This window comes from Leishmania mexicana, chromosome 29 (assembly GCF_000234665.1).
Source record: "Leishmania mexicana MHOM/GT/2001/U1103 complete genome, chromosome 29".
Taxonomy (NCBI): domain Eukaryota; phylum Euglenozoa; class Kinetoplastea; order Trypanosomatida; family Trypanosomatidae; genus Leishmania; species Leishmania mexicana.
In genome coordinates this window covers 12,501-33,299 of record NC_018333.1, presented here as the reverse complement: position 1 = coordinate 33,299, position 20,799 = coordinate 12,501, and the positions used below count along the sequence as shown (strand labels likewise).

At 59.6% G+C, this 20,799-nt stretch overlaps 6 protein-coding genes across 6 annotated transcripts in view; all 6 read left to right on the top strand.

The window, feature by feature from the left end:
• Positions 1–628: 628 nt before the first annotated feature.
• Positions 629–5,326, top strand: LMXM_29_0100 (conserved hypothetical protein; the record flags this gene model as incomplete). The annotated part of the gene is made up of 1 exon (XM_003877108.1): positions 629–5,326. The coding sequence occupies one exon, from the start codon at positions 629–631 to the stop codon at positions 5,324–5,326; it is 4,698 nt and encodes a 1,565-aa protein (XP_003877157.1).
• Positions 5,327–9,121: 3,795 nt separating this feature from the next.
• Positions 9,122–9,808, top strand: LMXM_29_0090 (conserved hypothetical protein; the record flags this gene model as incomplete). The annotated part of the gene is made up of 1 exon (XM_003877107.1): positions 9,122–9,808. One exon carries the CDS (start codon positions 9,122–9,124, stop codon positions 9,806–9,808), a length of 687 nt encoding a protein of 228 aa, XP_003877156.1.
• Positions 9,809–14,864: 5,056 nt separating this feature from the next.
• On the top strand, positions 14,865–16,127 carry LMXM_29_0080 (putative mitotic cyclin; the record flags this gene model as incomplete). The annotated part of the gene is made up of 1 exon (XM_003877106.1): positions 14,865–16,127. One exon carries the CDS (start codon positions 14,865–14,867, stop codon positions 16,125–16,127), a length of 1,263 nt encoding a protein of 420 aa, XP_003877155.1.
• A 977-nt stretch (positions 16,128–17,104) lies between these two features.
• Positions 17,105–17,662, top strand: LMXM_29_0070 (conserved hypothetical protein; the record flags this gene model as incomplete). Its single annotated transcript, XM_003877105.1, has 1 exon — positions 17,105–17,662. One exon carries the CDS (start codon positions 17,105–17,107, stop codon positions 17,660–17,662), a length of 558 nt encoding a protein of 185 aa, XP_003877154.1.
• Positions 17,663–18,691: 1,029 nt separating this feature from the next.
• LMXM_29_0060 (conserved hypothetical protein) lies at positions 18,692–19,414 on the top strand (the record flags this gene model as incomplete). The annotated part of the gene is made up of 1 exon (XM_003877104.1): positions 18,692–19,414. The coding sequence occupies one exon, from the start codon at positions 18,692–18,694 to the stop codon at positions 19,412–19,414; it is 723 nt and encodes a 240-aa protein (XP_003877153.1).
• A 1,198-nt stretch (positions 19,415–20,612) lies between these two features.
• Positions 20,613–20,799, top strand: part of LMXM_29_0050 (conserved hypothetical protein) — a gene marked incomplete at both ends in the record, with an annotated part of 2,289 nt that continues 2,102 nt past the window's right edge. The window contains one exon of the mRNA XM_003877103.1: positions 20,613–20,799. This exon is cut by the window's right edge and continues 2,102 nt beyond it. Within this exon, the coding sequence (XP_003877152.1) occupies positions 20,613–20,799 (187 nt within the window).

The window sequence follows — 20,799 nt, the reverse complement described above, 5'->3', positions numbered from 1 at the left end:
ACAGCAAGTTGCACTAGTGCCAACTGGCTTCACGGGAGATGAGGACGACTGCGCTGCCGTAGTCTCCTCGCCGCCAGCGTGCACGGCTTTGGGCGTGTATCCTTTTGCTTCTGTGTGCGCCGCCCAGTAGTTGCTTTTCCTTCTCGCGCCACGCGGGCAGTTCAATGATGTGCGCACTGGCTCCTCAATGACACAGCCTGCCTGCCCACGGCTTCCACTGAATGACCTCTCTGTCTCTCCCCCTCTCTCGCACACGTGTGCACGTCTTGCCCTTCACATGGAGTCAGAGACACTAGAAAACGAGAAGGAAACGGGAGAGGACTAACGGCTGGCGCTGATGCACTACGCCGCATCAGCGGTACCCTCTCTCTCATTTCCCTTGTGCTGCACGCCCACACGCTTCGCTTATCCGCACGCCTAGTAGCCAGTCCGCACAGTCAACGTCACGAGGTCCCGGTGCATCACCTCCTGCTCCGCGTCGTCGCCACGCCAAGCTTCCCCTTCGCGCGCTTTGCGCTTATTCGTCTTTCTGGTCGGGGAGGCGCCTGGTCTTGTGCGACGAGTCGGCAGCGCTTCTTGCGCCCCTCCTTCCCCGACTGCATCTTCGACAGTTCTCCTCTTCGGCATCATGAACGCCGCGCACGACCTCTACATGGAGTGCTGTCAACGGTACGGCGTGAGGCCAAACAGTGACATTGAGGCTCAGCTGATGGCGTCGGATCTCCTCCCCATGCGACTGATCGATGCCTCACACACCTTCCTCGGTCGCCTTGGCGTGCTCGCCGTTCTCTCGCTTGTGCGGCAGCATCAGTGCATAGAAGAGGTGCGCCTGCCACAGAACAGCGTTGATGAGGCATGCATGAGTCTCCTAGCAAACATTATCGCCGACGCCCACCCGAGTCTGCGCAGTGTCGACGTCGCCGGCAACCTCCTTTCCACACCGGCCATTCGCCGAGTGTGGGCGGCGGCCCGGCAAAACACGCGCTTCACTCACCTCGTCCTGGAGGGCTGCGGGGTGGCGGACGAGTGGGTCACACGGCTGCAGACGACGCTGCGGGCCAACGAGGATATGGAGCTGCACGGCTACAAGCCATATGGCATACCGCGCAGCCCTCACTCCTGGCACACCATCTTTCTCTTAACTCTTGGCGCCTGCGAGGCGGTGCTTGAATACTGCGAGAAGTGCCTGCCTGTGGTGAACAAGTACATGGCCGCAGTGCGAGTTCGTGTGGCGGCCCTCACCCTCAGCAAAGGGGACTCGGCGGAGCAGGTCGAGTCCAAGCTGGCGCGGTGCCAGGATGCTTTCAACCATCAACTGACGTGGTGCGTTGCCCTCCTCGGTGCCAAGCCGCTCTCGAAGCCACAGCTATCTGTGCTGGGACAGGTGCTGCGTCAGAAGCCACCGTCCCAATCCTCACTGCGTGACAAGATGGGAGAACTGCGGCCCCGCATCTACCGCGCGTCGCGCTCCTTCTTCTGCTACACGCCAATCTCGTGGGAGATGCCGGGCAGCGTCAGCGACGTGGTTCCGGCGAGCCAGTGGCTGCGCAGCGCGGGCTTCGCCGGAGCCGCGTGTTACGAGTCCCTCGCAGCGACGGTGACCGCACCGGCGGTGGTGCTGACACCGAAAAACCGAGTGGTGCGCTGGCAGAGCGACCTCTTTACCTCCCTTCAGATAACGTTCCGGGAACCCGCGGTGGACGCTATCACGTCAGCCGTCGTGCACGCGGACGAGGTGCAAGGCCTCGAAGAGTCGAAGCTCTTCTACATCAACGCCGACGAGATCGATATGGTGCGCGACTTTGTGCCGTCTGGCCGCTTTCACCCCCAAAAGACGGCGCTCGTGCTGGAGTACGCCTCTGGCCCCTACCGGGACAGTAGCTCCCCATTCATTCTCTACGGCGCCGGCTGCATTGGCAAGAGCAGCATCCTGTGCAACGTGGCAAGTCTGCTGTGGGAGGGGCGGCCCAGCGTGGGCGGCGAGGTGCCGGCGCGCGTGGTGTGCTATGTCGTGGACGTTGATCACTGCAGCGTTGCCGTGCTTTTGTACCGCCTTCTTCACCTCTTCGCCCCCGGGAGCACCCTTTGGTTCACCAGCGTTGATGCACTGGCGGAGACGGTGCGGGATGCGATCCGCACCTACGCCGGACCGACGATAGCCCTGTTGCTGGGCCGGATCGACCTGCTCGACACATGTGGGTGCCACTGCAGCATATTGGCAGCCTGGCTGCCGCATATCCTGCCTCAGGCAGTCCGTATCGTGGTGTCTCTCGACACCGAGAGCCCGGTGCTCCCGCTGCTGCGTAAGCGCATGCCGCAGCCCTTCGAGTGCTTGTGCCCGCCCATGGCGGACATAAACTCGCTGCAGCTCTTCAAGACATACCTGAAGGAGAAAAACGTGGTGCTGCCCGGAATGGACATGTCTGAGCTCAAGTCACGCGGGGCCCTTGGCATGTCAGAGAGGAGCTACCTGCAGAAGGAAGAGGCTCTGACGGTGCTATACCCGCGCCTGGCCTCGTCGTATATGCAACACCTCTTGAACGCTGGGAGCCACGTCGAATCTGAGTACGAGACGCGCCAGCTGATCGAGGGCGCGCTGCCACCGACAGTCGCGGAGCTGGTGCAGTCGCTGCACGACAAGGCCACGATGCTGCATCCGCAGATCACTGTGGAGACGCTGCTCGCACTTGTTGCTCTGGCCCCTTTGCCGGCCTCGGAGCTGGCGTACATCTGCGAGGAACTGGGCTCGTGCCCCCGCCACACCGCCCTCTCTGCCTTGCTGATGTTGTCGGATATGGGCCTCTTCTTGTGGTACAAAGATGCCACCGCCCACGTCGCTCATCCGATCCTCAAGACGCTCTTTTTGGATATCTGCCGCGAGCACGTGCCGCGACTCAGTGTGTTGCTCGAGTCCCACCTGTACAGACTCGTCATCACCTACAGCGCGGAGGTGCCGCATGCGTTTTGGCACCTGGCGCCGTTGATGATCGAAAACGGCAACATGCGGCAGGCAGTGCAACTCCTGCGCAACCCGGTGCTCGTGGACGCCATATTGCGGCGCGGGCCGGTGCACCAGCTGCACGTGCTGGATGCGTTTCTGCGTCTCTTGCAGGCGCTGGCGCTGCTGCGTGAGGTGGCCACCCTTGGTGGCCCGCCTGTGCCGCAAGTGATGGCCGAGGGCCCTCTCGTGTGCTGCCTGCGCGAGGTGGCGAACTACTCCTCCGACCTCTACCAGACGGCGCTCCTGCGCCGCTCCTTTTCGCCGTATGCTTCCGCAGAGGCCGCGACGAAATGCATCACACCACAGTTGTTTCTGCGACCCCTTAACGACGGCCAGGAGAACACTGCCGTGATGTCGGCGCATGTGAGTGAGGCGTGCTCGTGGTGCCACTGCAGAGGTGGCTGCGTGGTAGCAGCCACTAGCGAGTCCGTGTTTGTGTTCACCTCAGACCTCGGCAAGCCCATCGCCGAGCTGCACATGCCTTTTGAGCGGCAGAAGCGCATCACGGGTGTGCTTCTCGCAGCCGGCACACGCGTGCTGGTGGCGAGCGCGACGCAGATGCTCATCTGGGACTACGAAAGCAACCTGAACTTCCTCTTCGCCGAGGTAAGCATCGAGGCGCGGGCGTCGGATCTCGACACGTTCGGCTCGCTGCTCGTGGCCACCAGTACAGACACAAACCAGTTGTGCCTCATTGATGTGCTGAAGAAGCGCATTGTGCGGGAGCTGCCAGACATGGAGGAAGGGGTTCGCCAGCGTGGTTTTTTCTGCGGAAACCGTCTACTGCTGCTCAGTCGCTGCTGCCTGTGCCTCTACGATGTAGAAATGAAGGAATGCGTCACCTTCCCCCACGACAGCCCTGTCACCACCGTTAGCTGTAACCGTGACGGACGCGTTTTGGTGTCGTACGCTGGCACGTACCTGCACGTGTGGACCTCCGCTGGTGAGCTGCTGCACCGCATCGGCCTTGGGCCCGATCCGCTCGTGCAGCTGCGCATGAGTGCCACTGGCGCCCACTATGCGACTCAGCAGGGCACCATTCTGCAGGTATGGCGCACTCTGACCGGAGCCTCATGCAGCACCCTGCGCAGCCCCTTGAGTGAGGACTCGGATATCGAGTACGCCACGTTCACAGACGACTCTGCGAAGGTGGTGGCGCGCTCTGGGCCTTACATTGTCCTGTGGGATGCAGATAAGGGAAGCCTCATCGGGGCCGAGTCGGCCCCCGTGGGCCTCATACGGCACGTGGCAGTGCACGATTCCAACGTGTTTGCGACCACCACCACCGGCGACGTGCATTCGTGGTCGTTGGAGCGAGGACTCTCCTCTATCGACCAGGTCAAGGAGGGCCAGCGCACCACCAACATTCTGCGCAACGCCAAGGTATCGACACAGTCGGTGCGGAGCGTCTCGACGAACCGCGCAGGGACCCTGCTTGTGACGGTGGATGCAGGGCACTACCTGGGGCTCTACTCACTCATCACCGGGGCACCGATCGAGCACACCGTCGGGCGCGTGCGGAACGCGGTGGCGGTGGGGCCTGATATGGTAGTTTTTATGCCGCAGGAGGCGAACCACCTCGGGTTCTACTACCTGGGAGGGGAGAGCCAGCTCGACAAGCGCGCGCTCCCCAAGACCGCGCTTCCAGACGCGGACTACGCCCTCTACGTGTCCCCTGACGAGCTCTGCGTCGGCGTCACGGTTCATCAGCGCCACCACAGTCGCACGCTCATCTACGAGGTGGAAGGGGGCGAGACCACGCTGTGCCAGCTGCTGGGTCACGCCGGTCGGATCATCGACGTGAGCTTCTTTGGCAGCTTCGCCTTTACGGTTGGTGAAAAGGACGCGTGTGTGCGGCTCTGGAGCCTCTCGCGCAAGGCGGAGCGCACATCCTACACGCACCCCTGCCCGCTAGTAGCTGCCGCCGGCAATGGATCGGGGATGCTTTTCTGCGTAGACGCCGAGGGGGCCGTCGTGCGTTTGCATGTGGACAACATCGCCTCTGTGAAGCACGCCGTCGTCGTCGTCACGAACCTGAAGCTGCACGCTGCTGTGCCGCTTCTGCAAGCAAGCACCATCCTGCAACTGTCCGTGTACAAGAATTACCTCATCCTGGTCCGGTCCATGGGCGAACTGCTGCTGCTGGACACGCTGCGCGACGACGTCGGCCACCGCGTTCCCTTCCTCGATTGCCAGCGCGTGTGCGTGTGTACCATCAAGGATGCCCCTGTGCTCCTCACCGGCCACGGCCACGGCAAGGTGATACTGAACTCGCTGCTGCACACCGGCGTTAGAGAGAAGAGTTGCAGGTCTTCAGGACGATAGGCACCGCATAGCCGTGTGTCTGGGCGTTTCTGCGTGTATGTGGGTGCTGCTCTCTTTTAGATGTAAAGTACGTTCACTTCGCCGCAGGAGGGGATGGGATCGGTGACAGCATTACGCCAGCACTGCTACATTGACCGGTGGCGTGGATGTAGATGCCGCGGTGGTGTGCACGGTGGCCCAAGGTCTGTTTTACGTGCCCTCGCCTTCCGCTCTTTCTTTGTTGCGCGTCTCCTCCTTTTGTGGAACCGCCATCGTCCTCTTTTCTTCGCCCCCCCCCCTGCGTGCTTGTTGGTGTGCACGTGTCTACTGCAGACACCCACACACACCCACACATGGCACACCCATCGTGCACGACAACAAGCGATGCCCCGCCGTGCAACGTGTGTGCCGTGTGCTCTGAGCTTCTTGGCGAGCGGCGACGGCCATCATAATGTCAGAGGGAGAAGCAAGCTCCGACAGTGACGGTCCACATGAACGGTTCTCGTCATGGGGCTGTGTATGCCTCTCCTTTGCCTCCGCCCCCATTTCCAATCGACCGTCACTGGACGTGGCACGTGGGAGGGGGAGGGCACAGGCGCGGCGCATCTTTTCTTGTGCCTGCTTCGTGCCAGACTCAGTGGCGCTCTCGCAAAACGAAAAGGCCTCATCAACATGCGTGCGCACGCGCACCCACGAATGAGTGGTGCATTCACTTCATCTGCTTCGTTCTCTGGCTCAAAACCCCTCATGTGCTTACTGTGCTGCGTGCACACACACACACACACACCGAGTTCAATAGATAAACACCCCTACGCACATACGCACATATCTCTGTACATGTGTACGTGCAGTATATACCGATAGGTATCTATCCACATAGACACACGCGCCAACACTTGCCCCTCATCAACCTTTGCCCGAATCTGAGATTTCTTAGAGCTTCCCGCACAGGTGCACCCATACATACACACACATAAATATACGCACACATACACGCACACATATAGATGTACATGAACACGCACATCTTCTTTCCCAGATTTTGATATTTTCACACATTTCTTCTTGCCATCTGTCTCTGCCTCGCCTTTCCTGCCGCTGTTTCGGTTGCTGCGGCTGAGAGAACGGAGTCCCCCCTCCCCCATACACAAGAAAAAGAAGGCAAACGAGGCATCGGAAGTGGAGTGTTTCTCTTCTCATCGTCTTTCTCCCTGTATATCTTCTCCGCCACTCTGAGAGTCGGCGGCGTAGCACTCTGTAACTTTGTGCATTCGAAAGCACACACCGGTGTTTGGCAGAGAGTAGTCAGTAACCATGCGCCAACGTGTGTTGCGGTCAGGCTGCGTGAAGCGGTCGCGGGAGGATGAGGCTGGGACGAGTGCGCACGAAATGCACGCAGCTCCGATAGACCACCTCTTAGCCACTCCGCCACGTAGCACGAACGGGCTGGCCTCGCTGATCCCATCGAACCCGTTTGTGGCACCAGTGCAGAACTCCCGCTCACCGTCCGTCTGCACCACCATCGGCACCGACGGCGGCCTGTCCGAGGACAGCGTCTTCGTCTTAGACATCAGCAGTCACAGTTGCTCCTTCACTCGTCGACGCACATGCGCAGCGGTCCCAAGTGAGGCGGAGGTGAATCAGTGGCAGCGGGAACTGAATGACTTCTTCAGGAAACTAGATGACCAACCCCTCCGCATTGTACCTCAATAAGCTGAGGAGGGAGAAGATGGCGCGGCAGCGTTCACTAATGAAACCAGAGCTTCCACACACGTCGAGCCGCGCAAGAGGGGGAGGTGCTGGGACGGCCAGCGTGACCAAGACAGCGCGAGGGAGCGGGAGGGTAGGCGAATGCAGAGATGCAGAGCGGGCTGACAAGGTTTCGGGTGATCGTGGTACTCACCATTTTGAGTAATCCGTCCCCGAAAGCACCTTATCGGAGAAAGGCAGTGAACTGCACGGAGTCTCCTGCGGTGCGCGTGCGTGGGCGGCGCTCGCCTGGTGCTTGCCTATCTTCCTCGAAAACCCTCTCACGCCCTCTTTCAAACAACTCTTGTGGCTCTAACTCCACCGGCACCGCGGCTGATACGGGCTCTCTTCAAATACAGACATGAGGAGGTCGAAAAGGGATGTGATGCTGATGCTTCGGAGTACGAATCCCTTTTTTAGCTTTTCTTTCTTGGGATAGCAGAGCTGGCATTTTTCTCATGTGCTACCTCACAGAGACCCTCCCTTCCCCTCCCCTCACACCCGTTGCGCCCCTCTCCGCACACCCGCACGCGCACCCGCTCATAGACGGTATTTTATATTCGTAGATGCATGCCAGGAGTTTTTAAAGTAATGTTTTCACCTCGTTTCTTTGTTAGCCTGAGCGGTGAACTCCCCAACCGTTGTGACGACGAGAGAAGTCGTGGAAGCCAAAACGAACGGCAGCGGCCTTCAAGCGCCTCATCGATGGAATCCGTAACGCCTTGCGATCGCCCTCACCTCCCTCTCTGCTTCTGTCCCCCTTGGCAGCCGCAAGGCATGCTTTCCTGCCTAGGCGAATCGCCTGTGGACCCCTCGCCTACACCCCACACGAAGTACCCTGGCCGCGAGCACTCGCACACACACACACATAGGGGACAATGTCCACACCTCTCGCACCCCATCAAGAGCGGATGAGGCAGTACACACCCAACGCGTGCTCAGTGTAGCGGCGCTGCTTGGCTGCATACTTCCCGACGCCACGCGCCGCGCTCAGGTCTGGATAGACGGTCCCACGCTCACGGTCTGGGGACCCGATGGCGAGGTGGTCTCCCTCGACGAGCGCACCCGCGTCTCCGTGCAGACCGCACCCGGGGACACCCTGGGGGACTTGGTACAGACGCCAAGGACGATGGCGCGGGCGCAGGCCACGTTGTCACACCAGACACATGTAACAATGACAGGGCCAGGATGCGCCTTCTACGCAGCTCCCCCTCCCCCCGCAAACAACGAAAGGAAACGCACGATTTCTCCTCTTCTCACCTGCGTAGGATTTTATTCTGCTTTGTCGTTTCCGTGGCTCACACACACACACGTACGCTCCTGCCCCCTCCCCGACCATTGGTTTTACCCACTCGTTAATGTGCGCTCGACGATATCGGTGAGTGCACCTGCACTCTGTCAACCAGAAGCGAAGGACACAATAGAGGCGAAGGAAAAAAAATCACTGCTCTTCCCCTACCCCACTCAGAGGTGGCATGTGTCTCTGTCAGCCGACACCGACGATGAAGTGGGGAGGGGTGTCGTGAAGGAGCGAGAGCAACGTGTTTGCTTTGTGCGCCGACGTATGCCACCATGCATGCGTGGGCTCTCCCTCATGGCGCTTCTTCACGACTCTCTCTCTGTGGTCGTGGTCTCTCATATCTCCGTCACTGCGTCTTCGTTGCTGCACTCGCTTTCCGCCAACCTCCTCAACACCTCACACCGCCCTCCCACCCGCCTGCTTCACTGCGCTGACAAAAGTAGTTACGCCTCCTCTCTCCCTCTGTGCGTTTTGCTTGGCTAAGACAAGTCTGCTGACTGTGCGCCTGTTGTACCTGCGCAGCTCTCATCCAGCGTTGTCTCCCCACACCCTTCTTTCGTCCGCCTTCTTCACCGCGTTTTTCGCATCCCGCTGGTGCGGTGAGCGTTGCCAACGTTTTGTGTTTTGTCTTGTTACTCTCCCGCAGTCCCCACAAGAGCGACACGGCGGGAAAAGGGCGCATCAGCACAAAGTGCTACGGTCTTTCACACACGCACACACACGACGAAACGGGGCCCCCGTGTGTATCCCTTTGTCACTTGCTAACCATGCCGCGCGACGACTTTGACCGCCGCCGTCTTCGCGCTCTCTACGAGCGCAACCGCCGTCGCGTTTCGGCGCTGGCGGACGCGCGTGACCGCCGTCGCGGTGGCGAGGATGACTACGCTGCACCGCGCCGCTATGTTGTGAGCGAGCGCCGGACCCGAATTGAGGGCTTTGGGCGTGGTGGCACTCAGGTGAACCCCGTGGTGCGGCGGGTGCGTGGTGGCCGCGATGAGCCGCGCCCGCGCAGGTTCAGCGACCGTGGCATCTTCCGCCGCAACGTCCGTGACCGCTTCCGCCGTGCTGAAGATTTTGAGCGTGAGGAGCGCCGCGAGCGGTTCCGAGAGGTTCGTGGGTGGCGCGGCGATGGACGCCGGGTGGAGGGCCGACGCTTCGGCGAGGCGCGTCGTCTGCGCCTGCGCATGCGTGGCACCCGCGCTGGCCGTGTTGACCGCCGCCCCGCTGAGGTGGAGGGGCATCGCCAGCGCGAGGAACGCGTCAGTGACGGACGCCGCCGCCAGGAGAGTGGGCGTCAGAACAATAACAACCAGGGCAACCGCGGGGGTAACAAGCAGGGTAACCTGCCGCGCAACAGCCAGCCTCAGCGCAGCAACAAAAAATCTCAGCGCAGCCGCGAGCCTCAGATCACTCGTGAGGAGTTGGACCGTCAGCTGGAGAACTACCGTAGCTAGAGGACGACGGACAGTGAGGGAGCGGCATAAAAAAAAGTGGCGTCCAAGGAGCGGGGCGAGAGTAGAACCGCAAGTCGAGACTGGCGGTGCTAGAAAACGCGCTTCACCGCCACCGCCCTTCATCACGGCGCCTTCGCTCTCTTTCTCTATCTTGCTTCAGCTGCAGGAGAGCAGTTGTTCTTCTAACTTGGGCAGGGGGCGACGGCACAGGAAAGGGAAGAGTGACGGCTGCGGCCGGGTGCCGTCCGCCTTGTTGCTCCCAACCCTCTCATCCCCTCTTTCTCCCGGATCGCGAGACGGCCGTTCAAAGGACCGCCTCGCTTCTCCTATAAAAGAGAGAGAAGGGTGGATGCATGCCTTGTTTTTTCTGTTTTGTATGTTCTCGGCCACGCACGCACGCACGCACGCATACGCGCGCGCCATCACCACTGGATGGCCGAAGGCGGTGCGGCAAAGGGGCAGCGTCGGTGTTGCGCGCTCCCGTGACGTCGGCTGAGCAAAGTGAAGAAGGCAGTGTTTGCTCCCCACGGTCTTCTCTCAGTTGCAGGTGGGTGGTGGAGCGTGCTGTTGCGTGTCGAATCACGCGTCGCCGAATACATGACGAGGGGAAGGGAGCGCTGGACGTGAAGAGACGGTGGCGGGTGGACTGCGTAGTCCACGTTCTCGAAAGACAATCGTCTGATCGGCGAAGGCAATTGAGGTCGATTCGAGGGCACCAGAGGGTCGAAATACGCGTGAAGTGGAAGGATTGCATGCGGATCGATGTCTTCACACCAGGCAGCCGTTGATCTGTTCCCTTTCCTCCGTAGAGTGACTTGCACGTATAGTTTTCCCGCCAGTCACGACTCTCTCCGGCTTTGGCCCCCCTCGTTAGTTTTTCGTCGTTGAGGCTGGGCGGATGGGTGACGAGGGTGGCGCAGGCTGGTGGCGTGCGCTTCGCTGATGGAGGCGGCACGGTGTCGTCTCGTTTCTGTGCACCCGCAGAGCTGGCGCGTGTGATGAAAGAGCGCTGCTGCTCCCGGTTTCTCGTAGACACACCGCCAGACGGCGTGAGGACAGTCTTTGTCTCCAGTGTGCCAGTCCGGCTCTTCCGCCACGCCCTGCTCCTCTTCTCACGGCGCAGTCGTGTCCCTCCTACCCACCACAATCCAAGCGAGCTTGACGTGGGCGATCGCACCACTGCCGTCGCACACCCGCCTCAGCCCTCGCGCACGTGTGGGTATATTCGCGAGTGTGCGTGTGTGTCTCAACATTAGCAGGCGTGTATGGACGGATTTGATATGAAAACAAAGCAACAACACTCAAGTGGACCCGACGAGGGCGAAGGACATCGTGATGGAGGGCGCGGCGGCGGCAGACTTCACCTCCCTTGCCCCTTGCTCCGCTTTCTTACCAGTGACGCCTGCGCGTACCCGCGCCACGACCCGTCCTCGAAAGGCTCTATGAGGCGTGACGAGTGAAGGCCAGAGGAAGAGGACGCGCAAAACCAGTGCTTCCAAGCGGACATCCCAGTGCCCCCTCATTCTCGGCCTCGCCTGCCTCTTGGACAACTGCAGCGCGGTGGGGCGGACCAGGAGCGCCACCACCTCTCTCCACGACGCGGCAAACAGCAAGCGGAGCAGCCACACACACACACACACTCAGGCAGACGAACGCTCGCGCGTGTGGGTGTGTCGTTTTACGTATCCACACTGCGCAGCAGCAGTTCTGTGGCATGCGGGCTGCGCTCTTCCCCCCTCTTACAATCTGCAAGATTGGTGCGACTCACAATGGTACACGGCGAATCAGTGCCGCACACGAGCCACTCCCACCTCCCTCTCCTTGCGGACGTGAGGGGTGTGCAGGCGTTCGCAAAAAGCACGATCTTGACGGGTGAGCATTGATGTGCACCTTCTGGGACTGATTCGAGCGGGCAGGGGATAGAGCCGGAGAGAGAACGAGAGGTGATTCGTAGAGTACAGTGGGCTGATTGACACCTATCTGATGCCTTCTTTCTCTGGTCGCACACGTAAGGGCGAAGGAGCAGCTTTTTCTCGCGTGGTGCGCCACTCCGACGTGTCAGCGCCATGCTACGGCCCGCAAGCGCCCCCCACACCTTCCGCTTCCCTTTTCTTCTCACCTTCTCTTGACTTTCCATCCACGGTATATATACGTGTATGTGTATATCGTTTCTGCGTAGGTTCGGCCTTTGGCTCCCCCACTGCTTGTGCGCCTTCTCTTTCTCAGCCGGTTTTCAACTGAGCACTGTATTGGTGGCAAGTGCGTTGATGAGGTGGTGGTGATGGGGGCCGGTGCCATGTGGACGCTCCCCCCACCATGCACTCGCCTTCCGCCGTGAATGCCATCCTTGCAGGAGGCGGCACAAGCGGCGCCGGGGTTCTTCTGGTCTCCTTTTCTTTTGCCCTGTTTTTTCCTTCAGCCTGTGCTTTTCTTCTTTGCACTTCTGCACGTCAGCCCTGTCGCGGCTGCCGCTGTCTCATCCGGTGCAATGTGGTGATGCTTCGATACGCGCATCTTTCCTGAGTTGAGCGGCAGCTGTCGTAAAGGACACGCATTAAACATACGTGGAGCGTGTGATGTGCCGGGGCAGCACATCTTGTTCTTTACGTGTCTCCGCTCTTGTTATTCTTGCTTGGAGGGTGGCCGATGCGGGTGCGTATGGGCATTCTATAGCACGGCAGACCTTATGTGGCAGCGCCACGATCCACGCCTAGCCATTCCATGTCTCTCCGCCGCACACGCAACCTCACGGCACCGCTTTTCACGCGCGGTGAAGGGTCCACGTTGTTGGGGGCGTGAGAAGCAACGCAAGAGATTACGCCAGCGTGCACGCACACGCATACTTTATAAGGCGGCGGCATGCGAAGAGCTGGCGATGGCGCACTTCACGAACCGCACGGTCTGCTCACACGCACCCATACCCATAAAGCCACACATATAGGCTTTCATGGAAGAACATTCGCAGGCCCTCACGGGCGCACCTCCCACCTACCCACCCACCCACACACACACACCGCCTTGCGCGCGCCGTGTCTCATAAAATCCGTGACTTCATTCGTTCTTGTCTCTTATCTGCACTCCTTGCGACGACTCACTGCCAGCAACGTCGCTCGTGTTGCCTTCAGTTCATCTTTGAATGTCTGCCGTGTGACTCGCTTTAGGCGCCATCTCGGCGTTTCGCGTGTTTCTTTGTCTTCAACGTTTTTTTAAATCGCTTGTAAAACGCCTGTCGCTGTCAGGGAAGGTAAGGCGGAAAGACGACTGGTTGCGTTCCTTGCACCCCCTCCACCACCGTTTCGCACCACTTCCCTCTTAGCATGAGCACCATTAACGCGAAGGAGAAAGATGGTGCATGTATCCGAGCTCCACTCTGACTCCGTCGCCAAGCGAGGCGACGGCGCCAGCGTCGAAGATGCTCCATCGAGAGGTAGGCCATCACCTCTGTGCACCTGAAGGATGCCGCGGGTACGGCGCAAAGCGGCTTCTGCCTCCTCTCTTGCTCTCGCGCTGCCTCTCGCATGCAGCCCCCACGCCAACGACAAGCCCTCAGTAGCTGCTGCTTCCCGCTGCTGTCACCACCTAAGCAAAAGTGGACACGCCTGCTTTGCACGTGAAAGGGACGCACATGCGCGGTGAAACGCCCGCATCCCTGTGGGCGTACCCCCCTCTTCCTTGCACGCCACTCCCTCACTTTTCCATCAAGCGCGTCACCTCACAGGAGCGTGAGCACTGCCGCGAAATCCACCTCATCGCGCCTCGTGCACGGGCGCCGGGGACGAACCCCTGCGCTGCAGGGTGCCACGCACAGCCTTCCCTCCTTTCCACCCCCTCTTGTATCATTGAATTGCACATGTCGTCGGCACCACTCTCTCTCGCTTATTTTTCCGGTCTCTTCTCGCCCCAGCGGCGGTTGCGCTTCGCCAGTGCGTGTGCGTGCATGCGGCGGTATTTGTTTCGGGACGTCTGCGAATGTGGGCTTTCTTATCCCTGTGAACCGCCGCCATTGTCACTCCTTCGCCTCCATTGGCACACATGATCACGCACGCGCGAGTCGAGCATCCGCGAATACCGGCGAAGCGGAATGAAGAATAGTGCTGCTAACAGCGAAGGTAGCGATGTATCTGGTGTAGCGGTTTGCATGACTTTCTGGGTCTCTCTCTTGTCAGAGGGTGCTCTCCACCTTCCCCCCTTACGCTCTCCGCTCGGGCACTGTAGCGGGCGCGGCCTTCGTGTCTGCAAGCCTGCCGAACATATGTGGGTTGCCAAGCATACTACCTCACCGTGAAGTCCAATCTTTCACAACACTCACCCACCCCACTCTATCTCACGTCCGTCCCTGCCTCTTCTTCCTGCCACTGACTTCGCTCTTCTCTGTCTCACTTTCTGCTCATCTATCCCACCCCCGACGCTGAGTCATGATTGCATGCACTTTGTTTTTCTCTACGTATCATGAACACGGCAGCTTTGAAGCCGGCACCACTCGGTTCTCTCTTCACACCCCCTCGCACGTCCACATTGCTGCGTCCAGCCTCTCTTCTTCACTAACGTTTCTCTCTCTACGCAGCTCTTCCGGCTTTTGCAGCTGACACCAACCCCAATTCGCCTGCTACGTGGGACCTTCGCCGTCGCGTGCCTACCGCCAACTGTTCTCCCCTCTGGGGTGTGTCTGTCGCTTTTTTTACGCGCTGAGCTAATTTTTTTCTTTGCAGAATTTCTCGCACCGTATCGGTTCTCCGTGTGCGTTTGGTGCTCTTCGTTCCTCTTTTGCCCTTGATTCTCTCCCGGCCCCTCATCGTCCCCCTCGCACCCCGCGCCGACACGCGTTTTTCTGTTTCTTCTTGTGTGGTCGCTGCAGTCGGCCGACAGGAGCAGCAGCGACTAGGAGCCGGCTGCTGTCTTTTATGCGGGTCTGCTGCCGACGCCTTCTACTGCTTCCCGAGTTACCGTGGCCTTGGCTGTGTGCGGCAGACCTTCACTCTTATTTTCCTCCCTTCACCCCTACCCAGATACGCACGGGCAACAAAGGCAGCGCTCGTGGAGGGCAATTACGTGCACGATGTCAACCGATCTCGCGATTGTGACGACGGTCAGTTCCGACTCCGTCAGCCGCCTCTTCGGCCCCGCCGGTGCGATGGACTTTCGCTCCAACCCGGGTATGAAGGACGAGTACGAGGATCCAAAGACGATCTTCAACAAGATGAAGCAGAAGGACGTGAAACCGCTGTCCGACATCAGCGTGTTGAAGGGAACCATCTACAACTATAAGAACCGCCGCATCATCACGCGCTGGCTGCGAGACGTGTGCGGTGCGTTCAACCTGCGAAGCACCACCCTGTGCCTCGCTGTCCAACTGGCTGACTCGTACATTGTCGGCAACCTGAACCAGCTCGAGCTGCAAAAGTGCCAGTTGGCCGCTGTCACGGCCCTGTGGATTGCAGCCAAGTTTGAGGAGATGGACGCAGACTTGCCGAGTCTGCGCAAGATAGTGGACGTGTGCGACGGGGCCTACTCTAAGGAGCACGTTCTAGCCATGGAGGAGGCTATCTTGAGCTTCTACAAGTGGTACCTACCCCACACCACGGTGGTGAACCACCTCTATCTGCAGCTGCACCTCATCAATGATCCTGCCCTGATCGACTCGCAGCCGGAGGAGAATGTGCCACCCGTTGTTTCGGTCGACGTCCTCGTGCTGGACGCAAACGAGGGCCGCACCTGGGTCAGCCTTGTCCTGGACTCGCAGTTGTCTCTGCAGAACTGCCTCGATCAGCTTTTCTCCGCCTCGAACTTGCTCTACAACACCTCGACGTCTGTCTTTCAGCTCTTTGGTAGTTGCTTCCTGCTGGCGGAGCGCCTGCCGCTCACGACGGTGGTGGGGAACCTCCCATTGGATGGCAAGGGCTGTCGTCGCCTCTTCCTGTGCTCCTCGAGCAGCCAGATCACCTCGACGTTTGCAGAGCGCGGCTCATACGTCATCCTGCGCTCCATCAACTCGGGCTTTCTAGACTTGTGCGACATCCTCACTCAGGAGGTGGTGACGCACGTGGAGTTTCTTCGCTTGTACAGCTATGTGACTGCCTTTGGCGTAATGGGGCTCGCGCTGTGTCTTGTGTCGCCAGACAAGGACGAGAACAAGCGCCTCCTGCAGCACGTGCACAAGAAGCTGGAGATCTCCGCTACGCAGGGCCTGGCTGTCGCGGACCTGCTTACTTCCAAGTATAAGGAAGCCCTGCCCACCATTCGAGAGGGCAAAGGTCTGCCGCGCCCACCTGAGAACTTCCGCGACACGCTGTGCTACTGCTTTGATCGCAGACTGTCCTAAAACCATAAACGAAAGTCAAGCATTCGTGATCGGCGCTGGAAGTGGAAGAGGTGGACGATTGCACGCAGGACTCACAAACATGTTCCCCTCCGGTTGAGTCGAGGGCTGCGGGGGAAGAGGGGAGGGGCTGAAGGACAAGAGCTCATGGTCGCCGCAGCGGGCGGCAAACCTACTCTGCCGCAAACTAAGACAAAACGTGAAAGCGGACAGGTACGCGTAGAGAGAAGCAGAACTTGCTTCATACTCTTGATGGCTGTAATCTACCGACGTGTGGGCAAACGTGCATCTTCTGCGCTCATGGTGCCCCTCATGATGCTACTTCACCTCGCGCGCACATGCTCCTCTATGTGTGATACGCTTTTCACTCCTACCTCTCCCGTCATGTGAGTCGTGATTGAAAGAGAGCGTGCGCGGGTGACACTCGTCATCTTGCCTCGCCTCGCCGCGCCTCGCCTTACTACCACCGCACGTGATGCGAGATACAGCTTCTCTTCTTCAGCCGCGCAGTGCGCGCACAAACAGGCACGCGACCGCTTCCTGAAGCAGCTTTGTACACATCTACGCGCCAACGCACCGCGGGTGCGCATTTTTTTCTGTTCCTCTTCACGCTTGCCCTCAGCGACCGCGCGGAAGTTGGACGCCTCGAATGAATGCGCGCCGTGGCTCTGCGTCTGTGCCGTCCGGTGCCGTCCTCGCCATGGAGTCGAGTGAACCACATTGCCAGTGTAAATCCGGCCAACGTCAGTAGCTATCGCCCTTCGAGCAGGAGTCTGCAGCCAGGCTACTGCCCTCTGAGCACCTCACACCCGGTGTTTGGTCTGAAGCAGGCTCGAGTTCCCTCGCAGAGGAACCGCCACCGCCTCATCTCTACAGAGCACCCCGCCTTCGGCACACGCAAGACCCTGTCGCGCTCCGACTGCTTCGAAGGGCCAGTCAGCGTGTCTGGTATCTTTCTCTCGATTGACCCGAACTTCACAATGGGTGGGCAGGACAGCATGAACCCCAATGCGCAGATTACCACCCGTGACGCGGCAGGCAATATGGCCCGTGTGCGTTACCGCTGCCACATCGAGTCAAGCGGTGGCATGAAGCTGGAGATGCTCGTGCGCGTGCAGATGGGATGGATCTCGCCTCGGGTGGTCTTCTCGCAGATCCCATACGTCATTCACCTCGGCAAAGGCATCGACGTCAGCATCCCGTTCTTGCTTCACTTCACCATGGTCTCCCTGCTGGACGAGCACGGCGACAACACCGGCAGCTTCTTGTACTTCAGTGGCACCCCTATGCTGGGCTTCTCTTCGGGCTTTAGCCGCATCAAGGGAGGTAAGATGGTGCTCAACCCCACCAAGGTGGTGGACCCGTACGTGGAGGTGTTCGACTTCATCGGGCACGTTCACTATCGCCAGATGGGCTTTGTGCTCTTCAAATGCCTTGGCTACCTTCTCTGCTTCCTGGCCTGCGTTCCCGCGACACAGCGCATGCTGCAGTGCGTCCTACCCGATCCGTTCCACCGACACAGCGAAAAGCCCCTGTAAAGCAAGAACAAGGACGAGACGGTGGCAGTAGTGCGCGTCGCTCTTTGTGCGTTGCATAGGCATGCGTTGCCGGTGCTCTGCTTGGACGACTCAAGCGCCTTCTCCAGTCGCACCTTCTTACTCCCTTCTTGCTTAGGCTACCAGCGACGGTGCCAGCGACAACTAGAGTAGATACGCCGGACTCCTCTGCTAGAACGGCTTCTCGGGCTGGCTGCAGGCGTTGCTCACTAGCACCCTAACCCAGAACGCATCATGCAGCGGAGTTCACAGCACGACCTTCTCCCCCTCAACCCTACAGCAAAAAGAAGAGAAGCGAAAACGAAGATAACGATGCTTTTCTCTGTTCACGCGCATGCTGGGAGGCTCACCTCTCTTTGCGCCCTGTTCACTCCCCCTCCTGTGCGTGTTTGTGTGTGTGTGTGTGTGGGGAGGTGAGAAGATGCGGGGAGGGCGGGTGGGTGGGCCGAGCTAGCGCACTTCTGCAGCTACCTGCGCATCGCACAGAACAGTGGCGCTCGGCAACGCAGTGGACACGTTGGATGCTCGTGCCAAGAGGAAGTACCGCGACTCCGCGGACGAGAGTAGGGGTGACGCAGCGGCCCATGATGGGCGCACATGCATGCAGAGAGAAAACGGCTACGTTCGTCGCCTTCCACACACGCCTCCCGCTCTCCCTCTTTCTCCCATGCGCTCGGGCCACCCCAAACTCAGCCGCTTCGCTTTGTTGACCTTGTGATCGCCTTCGCTGTGCTTCATTTCTCTTTGCCTTGCCACCTCTCTTTGTCTCTCACTTACGCCATACAGGTCTCATTCGACGGCGTCGTCGCCAGCACCAGCAGCGCCGCTCCTGTGCGTGCGTGCCTGTGCGCGTGTCGTTGACTCCTTGCCAAGGCCCACGTTGCCCGCTCACTTTCGAGCACCGCGTTTGACGACCGACAGGGTCTCTCAAATCAGCAAGAGAGGGAGAGACACGCGGACGCGAGGCTGAAAGGCTCACATACCTTCACGCTGGCGAAGAGCCTAGAAGAGATGCAGCGCTGCTTCGCTCGGCTGTTTCAAGCGGGAGTACACACGCCGCATGGCTCCCGATACAATGCGGCACGGATGAAGAACTGGCCAGTGCAGGAAGTGGCACAGAACTTTAACTTCACAAATGAGCAGCGCTTCAAGGCGAAGACCATGCCACGGGATACGGGCAAGATTCCGCGCGACTTTCTGCTGTCCGTGCTGTACCGCAACCAACCTTGTGAGGTGGGATCTCTATGGGAGCACTGCCTGAACGATCCTCAGATTGTGCTGGACAGCAAGCGACACCTGCGCGATGTCCTGCAGCAGGCCCGCGCGGAGGGGTTTGTCTCGTTCGAGAAAGACGCCGTGACAGACCGTTGGGTGTGCCACTTGACGCGTGAGAGGTTCGAGGAGGTGCGTGCGCTGGTGGGCGCGCGGGCAGAAGCGCAGGATTTGTACTCAGGTCTGCGCGGCGCGTCAGCGACGGAGACGTCGGCATACTCGGAGAGCTTCCGAGAGATGAATGAGGACACGAAGCGGGAGCACTTGCGTCTGCTGTCGGAGCAGGTGACCGACACCACCACCCATATCCGAAAGTTTCAGCGGATGGAGATGGACTACCTGCCGTACACTGACTTGAACGGCAAGGTGAACTTTATGTGGTGGTACGAGATGAGCGACGCCCGCGACGCTACTGCGCTGCCGGAGGCAGCAGCGGAGGGTAGTCCGAAGCTGAGTGAGTAGTTTGGGGGGAAGATGCACGTCTGCAATCGGGTGTGCGCTGGCTGCACTATTCAAGGTGATCGTTTGTTCGTGCCGTAAACCCGAGAAGAAACCCCTCGCCCTCATTGCATAAGAGAAGCTACGGTTGCGCGCAGACACGAAGTGAGAGAGACATGTGTGGCCGACGGAAAGTCGGAGCCGATTCTGCCAGCAGACGCCCATTGCAGCCACATGTGCACGGGGGAAATGGATAAAGGGTGCTTTGCTGGGGCGCGTTTCTTCCGTTTCCCATTGATCGCCCTTGGTCCAGCTCTCCACCGTCGCCGAACTCCACCTCTGTGCGGAGTTTCTGTGATTGGGCATGCGCACTCGCTCGTCCCCAGGGCGGGTGCCTTTGCCATTCCGGCTAATCCTGCCACTCCTCATCGATGTCTCTCCTTTTCCGCCTCGCACCCCCTCCTCTCTCTTTTACACTGCCCACACACGCCGTTGGCGTTCCCCTTGCGTTGCCCTGCATGTCGTCCTCCCTCCTCCGTTTCTTCCGTGATCTCGCATCTCTCTGCCCCCACCATGGGGCACGCAACGGAGAAGCTATTTGAAAGGAGCAGATTGTCCGCGTCCACCGTCTTCTTCTGTTTTGACTGGGCACCGTGCCCTTTACACGCCTACGCCTTCGCCTTTCCGCTGTGCCTCTCTGTGCTTCCCTTTTTCTACTTTCCCCATCGGCGTCATCCACATTCTTTTCCTTCTCTCTCCCAGTTTTTCTATTGCGCCTTGTGCTCCGTGCTGCGCGCCTTGACGCCCACGCACTCTCCCCCAACCGCCTCTCTTTCCCCACTGTTCCCTCTTTCCCCAGCTGCATTGCTTTCCCTCCTCTCTCTTCCTATCTACCGCGTCGCTCCGCTGTGTTCACCACACGCGTGCGTCGTTGTTGCGCTCGTTTCGTGCTCGCCTCGATCTTTTCCACATCTCTCTGTACCACTGTGCTTGCGTGCCTGTGCGTCTCGCCTCCTCCGCCTTGTGCTTTCCACAAGAGGACGTACACCCGCGCACTCATACACAGGCACTGGTGCGCAGCCTACGCGCCCAAGCGAAAGAGAGAAACAGCTGACCCAGCATCCATATACACACACGTGTGCGCCGCCGTCTTTCCTCCTTTGTTTTCTCGCTCTGTTTTACTGAGCGGGCGCGGAGGACATTGGCGAAATTATCGGTGGCCATGCACCGTCTTTCCTCGTTGTCCGAGGGGGATCTGTGCTTCTACCAGTCCACGTTGTATCAGCTGATCCAGGATGCTCCGATCGAGGCGAAGCCCGGCCGTGAAATGATGCGCACGCTCCGCAAGGAGCTCTCACGATCGATGGAGCAGGAGGAATGCCCTGAATACTGCGCAGCCTTGGCGGACC